The 10623-nt window shown below is 39.6% G+C and overlaps 1 protein-coding gene across 1 annotated transcript; it reads left to right on the top strand.

Annotated features, from left to right (window-relative positions):
• The first annotated feature begins 4665 nt into the window (after positions 1–4665).
• Positions 4666–8836, top strand: LOC122650539. The gene is made up of 3 exons (XM_043843943.1): positions 4666–6812; positions 7850–8154; positions 8380–8836. The coding sequence occupies exons 1-3, from the start codon at positions 4666–4668 to the stop codon at positions 8736–8738; spliced, it is 2811 nt and encodes a 936-aa protein (XP_043699878.1). The 3' UTR covers positions 8739–8836.
• Positions 8837–10623: the final 1787 nt, after the last annotated feature.

The following is a 10623-nucleotide window of genomic DNA, read 5'->3' as shown; positions in this document are numbered from 1 at the left end:
TACTCTTGTGTAGTGTATAGTAGTTAGTGTAATATAGTTTAATTTAAATAAATAGTTTGTGCATCATTATTTATCCATACATGTGGGAATAAGACATTCATAAAGGGAGAATATTCAAAAAGAAACATCTAGTAGAAAGAGCGGTTTATCCGGGTGAGATGGGTGCCTAACACCTTCCCACTCTCGTAACCTGACCACTTATCCCAAATCTCTGACCAGACCAACCGATGTCTCGTAGCTCTTCTAGGGCTACACTAATGGGTCCTAGACCCTAACCCTAGGTGGAGACTCCATTTCATTTTATTGTCTGACCCCCATCCCCTGATAAATTAACACCATACCCCTGAGAAGACGCATTCCTTCTCTCCCTCTAAACAAAGTAGCAATTAAAACCCTCTGTGCACCATCCAATTGCCGGGGACGGACCCTCACAGTATGACTCATTAGTTTTATGCCTCTATAGTTATTACAGTTATGGATGTCACCTTTATTCTTATAAATCGGGACTACAGTGCTTCTCCTCTACTCATCTGGCATTTTCTTTGTACTCAAAATCTTGTTAAACAACTTGGTTAGCCAAGATATCTTCTAAGCTCCTAAGCCACTCAAGAACAGACTAGGGCTGCAACAGGGTCGTGTTGGGCCAGGCTTTATAGAACCCTAGCCCAACCCTGAGTCCCCTCAGCTGGGCCTAGGCCCTACCCGACCCTGACTCAGGGCTTGAAAAATCCAACCCTGACCTGCCCTCAGGGTCGGGCCAGGCTGACCCTGATTGGCCCTGATCATGGTGAGGGGGAAGGAAATGCATAGGCTATAATGGACCGGGGAGAAAATTATCAATTTTACGTAAAATAACACTATAATAAAATGTATTATATCACTTATTATTTTCATATATAATATATTATATAACAAAATGTGGGTGACGTTTAAAGTTTATAATATGTATATATATATATATATTATATCAATATATATTTTATAGTATAACTTAAAACAGGGTTGGGTCGGGCTAGGCCAGACTTAGCTTGAGGCCTCAACCCTGACCCTACCCGACCCTGACTCAGGGCCAAAAATTTCCAATCCTGACCCACCCTCAAGGCCAAATATCTCAATCCAGAGCCTGTTCGGGCTCAGGGCGGCTTCGGGCCGACAGGGCCAAACTTGCACCCCTAGAACAGACACTATGATCATAGTGAATGGGGATCGGAGGATGATTACTGGGATGATGAAGCAAAATCTATAGGAGCCAATTTTAGGAGGAGGATCTTAGTGGTTGAAAACAACAAAGGTAAGTAATGGCATTGTTCTTGCATATTATAAATAGGAATACCCTGTGGTGACCCATTTATTGAGTTTTCAAACAGGTCAGACATTTATTCTTCTATCCCTCTCTGATTCTAGTGATAAGTTAAGTTTTTGTTACTTTTATCAATTTGACACTTAATTTTATTTAAGTTTGATTGTTTTGCTACTTTGAGTTTTCATAATCTCAGTGCCCGCTTGATAACCTTACGGGTGTTTCTATTGTGGTTATGTGCTGAGAAACAGCAAAATAGTTTTTTCATTTTCTGTGCTGAGAAACCGTTTTTGACTCGCTTGGTAAACCTATTCTTGGAAACAAGCAAAACCTTTTTTTTTTTTTTTTTTTTTAAAAAATTAACAAAAGGATATATTTGGCACACTTTTCCAATTTTACAAAAGAGCATAGTGAACGAATATAGGAGTTTTTATCGGGCACATTTTTCCAATTTTCAGCCAAGAAACGACAGAACATGTCCTACATGTTCTACCAAAAGTCTTCCAGGGAGCATAAATTTTGATTTATGTTTCCAAAAACAGTCACAAAAAACACTTTGTTATCAAGTGATTTTTAGGTGTTTTTCCGTTTCTCAGAACGAAAAAACACTAGAAACTGTTTCTCATGAGGTTATCAAGCGAGCTCTTAGTTTTCTGTTAAATCGCCTTGTTATTTCTGTTTTCAAGTCCTACTCTGTGATCTGACAATACCTACAACATGGGAGAGGCTTGAGGGTGGAGCGGGAGCGGGATTGCAACGGACGGTGGGGCATGGTGGTGGGTTGGATTGCAGGCGGGTGGGATTAGGGTGGGTTGCAGTTGGGGCTGGGGCGGTGGTTGTAGGAAGAGGAAGGAGGAGAGGGATGGTAATGTGGGTCCCATTAGGGTTTTATATTAAAAATTTTAAAAAAAAGTATTTATAAGGGTAAAATTAGAAATATAAAATAAATTGAGTAACCGATTAATTATAATCCAATTTAGGTATTCCAAACGCAATATGTAAAACGTTGGGTATCTATACTATAATTTAGCCAAACATTAGGTATCCTAGGTGTCATTTACCCTTTTCTTTTGGGGGGTTTTTGCCAAATGGCTCCCTCAAAATACCCATTTGTACAAATGCACCCCTACAACTTTACAATTTCTATGTGCCCCCTACTTTCAAAACATTGTACCATTTTAGTCCAATCCGTTAATCTACGACATTAGACATTAGTTTCAAAAAATCTAATGACCCAAATACCTTTATGATAAAAACCCACCAAAATGAAAGAGTAAAGTGACCAAATTCCCCACATCTTCCCCAAATCGTCTAGGGTTTGAAACTGAAAATCTATTTAGGGAAAGATTTGGATTTGGTCACATTACTTTATAATTATGTAGTCCTATCCAATGTAATTATAAGACTATGGCAGAGAAATAAGGTACTACACTGAACACCTTCAACAAAACAACAAAGACAACAAAATGACCTACTCAAAGGAAAAGAAAATAGAAAACGAGAACAAGCAGGGAGCGAATGTGACAAAATTTCCCATTTTTTTGTTTCTTTTCGTTTCTCCATTTTTCTTTGTACAAGGAGAAGAGATGGCACTAGAAACAAGGATGGCAATTGAGAAATGAGAGAGGTCTCATCCTCATTCAGGAGGGTATTTATGGACCTAAAGGGAAAGTGAATTATTCCATTTCCTTGGCTGCTGGCCTTGTAGCAGGAACATTCCTGTTATGGACGTAGCAGCAAAATTTTTTCCTCATCCTATATTCCCACCTCCATTACCAATTTTTTCGGTCTTAACACACATCTTAGCAGCTTAATGCTTCATACTTGACCGTTATTGGAAGGTTGAACCCAACCTGCAACAGCAAATTCCCTACTGCATTTCGACAGAATACGCCCTGTAATACCACATTTGCAGTGGCAGCCGCAGCTGCATTCTTCTTCTCCGTGACTTCATTCACTGATGCACTGTTTTTTGATGAATCAATGAGGGAGGACTGCATAATTAAAGAGCAAGGGACTAAACCCAAAACTTCCTCAAATCGATTTTCAGTTTCAAACCCTAATTTGGGGAAGATGAGGGTAATTTGATCACTTTATTCTTTAATTTTGGTGGGTTTTTATCATAATGGTATTGTGGTCATTAGATTCTCTGAATCTAATGTCTAACATCCCAGACTAAAGGACTGGACTAAAGTCGTACAATGTTTTTCAAGTAAGAGGGCACGTAGAAATTATAAAGTTGTAGGGGTGCATTTGTACAAATGGACATTTTGAGAGAATATTTGACAAAAACTTTTTTTTTTTTTTTATATAACGTGGAACCTCCTAACCTGTCCCATTTTACGGTTCAGGCCAAGGATAAACCCCAGGACCTCATGACATTGCACTGCGTCTTTTACCAGCCAGAGGGTGGTCTCTTGCTCTTCTTTTGGTGTAATAAGGGTCAAGTTCTCATCGGCCGTGCATCAGTGCCCCTCGTGGAGTAGATGTCGGTTCCAGATCAAGCGTCCGAGTCAGTCAGATCTGGACAAGAAGTTCCTAATCGGATGATTATGATCAATTTGCTCAACACAATCGAATGGCTATAATCATCATTTAAGCATCTCTTCTTCGATGAGTGGGACTTTGGGAACACAGATTGAACGGTTCAGATGCATGTAGAGCCGTAAAGCAATGGAATTAGCCGTGGAAGAGTTTGAAAAGGATTTCGTGCGCGAGAGTTAAGGAGTGGTGATAACTGATAACCAAATAAACCTTTAGATTTTCAATATCTCGAGGAAAGGGAAGCAGTTTCTAACTTCTTATTCTTCACAGTTATCTGAAGGCCGAAAATTCTCTTCTGGAACAAGGAGTCGAAGGAATTAAGAATTTTTGGAAGGTTTTCGGGATCGAAAATGGCATCCAATACTTCGTCGGGAAAGGTCTGTGATCTGTCGGATTTTCTCTTATCTTTCCGGTCATGGATGATACATGTTAATCCTATTTTGTGATCTATAGATTCAATTCTCGAAGCTTATATAGGGGTAGGATTATGTAGTTTTGTGAACATTAGATGCAGCAATCCATTGAATGTGTAACTGTTTTTGCGTAGGGTAGGATTTTGTCTTTCAGTTTGGCTGAATTTCTAGGGTTTCCGTTTAGTTTCAATTTTCCCCCTTTATAACCAGCGTCTTATTTGGTGCTGCCAATCCTGATTCTGAAGTATCCATTAAGGTTTGTTATGGTGTTAGCTTTGATCTTTTACATTACAAGGTTGATGTAGAAGATAAAACAAAGGAAGTTGCAGTTCCGTACCACCAGTGTCTTATTCCATACTCTGCCTAGGAAGTTGCAGTTCGACAGTATCTTTGGCTAATAAGTAGAAGATGCGAGCACGAGGGCCCGGACACGTGAGAATTCGATCCCCTCCGGCCAAGATAAGGGATCACCGATCCGAATGGCGCCTTGATCGATGTCCACAACGTCGTCGTCGAGACACGCGTGATGAGCGTCTTCGGAGTTTGAGCCCTCTTGAACTCGAGAGGTCTCAAAGGGGTCTGGGCCATGACCGTAGGAGCACTTCAGTCGAGAGAAGAGATTACGCCAGGCATTTGGATGGTGGGAGGGACTGTAGGGTCGTTAGATCCCGGTCACCCCCTTACGGCCAGTCTGGTAACCGATCACAGTTCAATGAGGACTGTCCATCCGATGGTTTCCGCCAGAAATATCTATTGCCTGATCCTGTTTTTTCGAATGCTGAAACAAGACCCAGTCTGAAGTTCGTCGATGATAGCGGTGGCCCTGGTATTTCTAGAATTGGTAGAGAGAAGGATTTCCATTTCAGTTTCTCTTCTGCGCTTGAAGAGAATGGTTTGGTGATTCCAAAGTCTTTGAACATGGAAGATGGAATGTATCGAACGTCCTTTACTCTGCCTCCTGATGTTGCCCCAGTCAAAGCTGTCGGGGATATTGGCCATCGTGAGGTTGAGGATTTTCGGTATGGTGTTCATCCACATCCAGATAAAATAGCTTCAAGAGAATCTTATAAAAAAGAGAAGCCATTGCTCTATTCAAGGGATGCTCCTTATATCATTCCTTTGCCTCATCCTAAGGCCTTTGGTAGTACGTCATCTGGCCCTTCAAAAGATGACTTCCTTGGTTTTTATGGTGGTGGTAGGCCTCCATCTTCACATGGATTTGCTAGGAGGGGTGAAAATGTGAGAGACGCTTATAACCATGATGATTACAGCCAAGCTCCACTTCTTTTCTTTGGAAAGGACACTAAGCTGCGACTAAAAGATATGGCATCCTACCAGTCAAGCCTGCTTAGTCCATCTAGGTATGAGGCTCAGGAATATAATTATCCTAAAATTGGTAGAAGAGGAAAAATTGAACTGGAATATCTGTCTGATAATTTTTGCAGAAATATGTGTCCAGGTGGTAGAATGGACTCTGATAATAATAATTCAGCGAGGCCAAGCTTAAGTGACCCTATTGTAGAGAGGCTTGAAGCTGCTGTTGGTTCTCATAAAACCATGGCAGAGGATGCATTATGGAACCATATGTCTTCAAAAGGAGAACTGGCATCAAATTACTATGATATGAATCGAACTTCATGGGCAACAAAGCAAGATAGAAAGATATTGGGTTCTAGAAGTAGCCATCTGGAGTACAGATCAGGAATGTCGAGGGATCATGATAATGATATCTCACAGTCAGATAGAGATTATGGTTTTGGAAGAGCTGCTGGTCCATTGTCTTACAGGGAAAGTTTGAAGAGTTCAACAATGTCCGAATGCAATGCAGATACATATGAGCTTGATGTAAGCCCACAAAGGGGATTAATGGCAGAGGAGTTGGACATTTATGACGTATCTGAAAGGGTGATAAATAGAAACCACATTGTTGAGGAGATGAATAGATACAATTGCAGATATATATCATCAAGTAATGACAATACAACTAGCCAGGTTCAGGAGTCTACCGATAGTGATGAACAATGGACTGGTGAACATTCAACTGGTTTATTATGGTCGAAACGGTTGTGCACTAAACGCTTCCAATATGGAAAGACTGGGAGGGTATTTGACAGAATTACACACCGTAGAGTATCTGCATCTGATGATTGGGTGCCTTCTCAAGATCTATCTATACATGCGCGAGGGTGTCCCATCGAACCTCGTATTGTTGGTTCTGGAAAAGTAAGCGTAAAGAAGCGATTGAGACTCGGTCCCTTAAATTTTCATAATCCATATCCTCTAAATAGGAGAAATACTGTGTACAAATCATACAAATTTCGGAAGAAAAACCAAGATGACTGCCATGGTGATTTCAATGGTCAGGATGTTGGCCCATCAGAAGATCAAGGGGTTCCAGCAAAGCCTGAACCACCGGAAGGCTCTGAGAAGTTTAACCAGAAGGCATATGATGCCTTTCTTAGGTTCTCTAAACACTTGAATGAGAACCCAGTTCAGCAAAGAAGATACATGGAACAAGGGAATGCTGATAGTCTGCTATGCATCATATGTGGCAGGTCTGTCTTCTACTTCATGAAATGTTTCTGAATATGGTGCATGTGTTGCCCTATATTTTGATTCAGAAGTAACTTAATCTTACACTTTGCCCACAATCAAGTGAGTATTCATTAACCATAGCAGTGTCCATGTTCATCTCCCAAGGTTTTCCTGTTTTAGGTTTCTTCTGGGATCCTTCTTCCTTTGAGATAGTTCTTGATTTTGGTGAAATGCAATGTCGGATAATGCAGGAGGTTTTTATATGTTAAAAATATGAATAACTTCATTTTGATTTCGGTTCATCTATTCTACTGATTTTGGATTGTATAATTAGGAACCATTCCTACCATCTGATTCACAAGTGGACAGGGTCCCTTGGAGCTTGGAGACTAAGTAATTTTCAGTTGGTTATGATATTGAGTCCACCTGTTCATTATATACCCTCTGCCATGTTACTGAAGATCTTCTCTTACTGTATGGCACTTCACAATGGATCTGAGTATTTGGGAAAATATTACCCATGCTTGATATTTCATTTTCTACCCTAGGGTCATGAATATTGTTGGGCATATGCCATGACTGGGGATTCTGCTAAATAGGCCTGAGTTACAGTTAGCTTATTTTATTCATTTCATCTGCATTTGTTATTCTTTTCTTGTATCATGTTCCTTTTTCTCATGTTGACTTTGGTTTAGAGGATAATGTTATTCTTTGACTTCTTATTAGTATGCTATCTAGGAAATGATAATAAAATCTCTGGGGTATATAAATTTATTTAATGAGTAATTCCTTACATTCAAGTAGGAGATTCTCTAGGGATCAAGTTTCTGATAAGATTATTGCATAGGCGATATACTCTGCTGTACAGAGCCTTTGTTTTTCTTTCATTGATTATTCTATTATTTATTTAAATATCATTCATTTTATTTACGCTCCCTTGTACCTCTCTTCTTTCCTTCATGTTTCAGTTTGATTGATTCTTTGTGCATCTTGCACCAAATGGTGTCAATATATTTTTACTCCTTAGCAATAGCTTGCTTCATCTTTGTTGTTTCAGCCAATCCAAAGAGTTTGGAGACACACGCAGCTTGGCAACACATGCCTCTACATTTCAGCAGCAATCGAGAGCAGACCATCGGGGTCTTCTCAGAGCAATCTGTGTTTTGATGGGGTGGAATAGTATTGTGCCTAGTGGTGGTACATGGGTACGTGCAGACTTGTCACATGCTGAGGCTTCATCTCTGAAGGAGGACCTCATTCTCTGGCCTCCTCTCGTCATCATCCATAACAGTTCCATTGGCAACAATAATCCTGACAGACGTAAGGTCATAGCAATTGAAGAAATGGAAGTTATACTCAAAGGTTTGTGATTATAAATATGGATATGTACTTCCTGGTTTCAGTTGGATTGTAGGAATTGTTCATTCAGATATTGATGGTTTGAATTCCCCTGCTTGGCATGAGTACGACTTAAACTATCAAAAATCACGGAAGGACATTGTATTTTGTGGACTACTAGTAGACCTTGGGAATATCTTAAATAGATTGTTATCAGTTCTTGTTAATATATCTTATCTTAACTTGCAGACATGGGGTTTGGTGGGGGGAAGACCAAGGTATGTCATGGCAGTCCTGCAAATCAAAGTATTATGGTGGTGAAGTTTGGTCCTACATTTTCTGGGTTGCAAGATGCAGAAAGGCTTCACAACTACTATTATGAAAACAAGCGTGGCAGGCAGGAGTTACAACGGATTAATGCTCATTGCAGCTATGAAAATGGGAATGCAGAAACTGTACAGGGAGATGAGATGGAGCCTGTTCTGTATGGGTACTTGGGGATTGCAGAAGACCTGGACAAACTTGACTTTGAAACTAAGAAAAGATCTTTGGTGAAGAGCAAAAATAACATCAAGGCCATTGCAGATGCTCCTGTGAAGTTGGAATGAGAGGTCATTGTTGTTTATATTCACATATGTAAGTAAAACCCGATGAATATACCTTGTTTTCCGATTGGAGAAGAAAAGGAATGCTGACCAAATGTTGATATCATGTCAGTGCCTTACTGATCTTAAATGAATGTAGAGCCTTCCCCTTTTGCCTCAGTATTACATAAAAATGCTTTTCTTCTTGTGTCAATTCTTGTTTGCTATGATTCTTTTGCTTCAGGAACGTTGAAAATCTAGAATCACTATCTAAATAGTGATGTAATGTATAAACTTCCAAATGTAGAATAGGGACCTGGGTGGAAGACTACTTCTAGTGCAGTCGGTTGGTGCCTTGCCTGTTGTCTTAAGCATCCTTCTCTACCCCTCCCCCTCTCTCTCTCTCTCTCTCTCTCTCTCTCTCAGCTGTAGTTAAAGTCCAATGGGGCCTGGGTTGAGGGCCGTCAGCTAGGGTATCAGTCAGGCCAGGATGCCCGTAAAATTTTAAAAGGTACGTTTACATTTACCACTTTCAGCTGGATATCCTAAGAACTTGCTGGTTGTATTAATAGTTTAACGATAGACCGAATCAAGAACCCGATGATTACAGAGCATGCTTTCAAGGGCACCTTTTCAGGTGGGGTTAAAAACAAGGTTGAATATTCGTTTAGGGCAAAACCAGTTGGAAGACAGGTTTCAGGCATTATCCATTTTCTATAATGTAACTGGGCTGGAAGAGGTTAAAGACTTCAAGGTATTGAACCGAAAAAGATGCCAAAAAAAAAACCCAACAAGATGCCTTTGTTTCATTTATTTTCAACACATTTTCTATATGATTTTCATAATCAACTCCTTGCAATAAATTTTGCAAGATTTTCCCTGTCCGGCTGCATGGTCTACGTTAGCACCTTCTGTGCCTATATCTCTCCTACAGTATGGGGTTAGATATGGTATTTGATAGGAGGGAGAAGAGAGAAAGACACAGGGAGACAAAGAATGTGACTTGGTCGTGTGGCTCCTACCCCTAGACACAGGAGCGTGTGAAAGTACAGTCTTGCTCCCCATAGAAGAAAAGTTGATGCCCTTGCGTGTGCTCTCGTTAGTTCCCGCAATGGTGCAACCGTTACTTGATCAGACATAGATCTCTTGCCCTAATTTTATTTCATTGAATAGATTCTATTGTTAAATCTAGTTCAGAAAATTTGTTTCTGTGATTCATTTTCTTTATTCAAGCAATGGTATTTCTGTGATTGTAATTGAAACCGATGATAGTCTATAACTGGCCAAACTAAGCGTGCTAAGTCAAAAGTGAAAGACGATAGTGATCGGCAAGATAGGTTATAACTAAGTCGAATTGCGATTTATCATTCTGTGGTGTCATTAGGCTTGTAGTTGTAATGATCCGTAAGTGTATGCCATAAACTAACTAATAAATCAATGTGGATTCAAAACCTGAAAACAGTCTTCTTTCATCGTTTTCTTCTTCTTCATCGATTTTGATTTGCTCATTATTTCATAGTCTTTTTTTTAATTGCATTCTAGATAATTGTTTTCGAAATCAATTTACATTATTTTAAATAACTTAGCTTTCCAATTCCCCGTGGATTCAATCTCTTCTTAACATTGTCCTAACAGTAATTTAGGGTTTATATTTTATTTCTTAACGACACACAATCAAAGACTACCAATTTTTTTATCAAATGAAGAAAAATGACTAATTTTATAATAAAAAAATGCAAAAAAGAGCGGCTACTTGGTTACCCATGCAATCAAATATAGAAGCATGTGAAATTATCACTTTTCACCTTTGTGAAATAAAAAATCTCATCCATGTTGATACCCCTACGCACTCTCATTGACACCACGCAACTAGGCGCCGATTTCTTACCCAAAAAATATATTTATAAAA

This window comes from Telopea speciosissima, chromosome 2 (assembly GCF_018873765.1).
Source record: "Telopea speciosissima isolate NSW1024214 ecotype Mountain lineage chromosome 2, Tspe_v1, whole genome shotgun sequence".
Lineage (NCBI taxonomy): Eukaryota > Viridiplantae > Streptophyta > Magnoliopsida > Proteales > Proteaceae > Telopea > Telopea speciosissima.
The sequence above is the reverse complement of the archived record's forward strand: the minus strand, read 5'-3'. Positions and strand labels throughout refer to the sequence as shown.

Bases quoted from the DNA above. Each gene is read 5' to 3' on its own strand.
- LOC122650539 (XM_043843943.1), top strand. From the start codon at position 4,666: ATGCGAGCACGAGGGCCCGGACACGTGAGAATTCGATCCCCTCCGGCC. The intron at 6,813-7,849 runs GTCTGTCTTCTA...TTGTTGTTTCAG, and splicing joins CTATGCATCATATGTGGCAG to CCAATCCAAAGAGTTTGGAG. The intron at 8,155-8,379 runs GTTTGTGATTAT...CTTAACTTGCAG, and splicing joins AATGGAAGTTATACTCAAAG to ACATGGGGTTTGGTGGGGGG.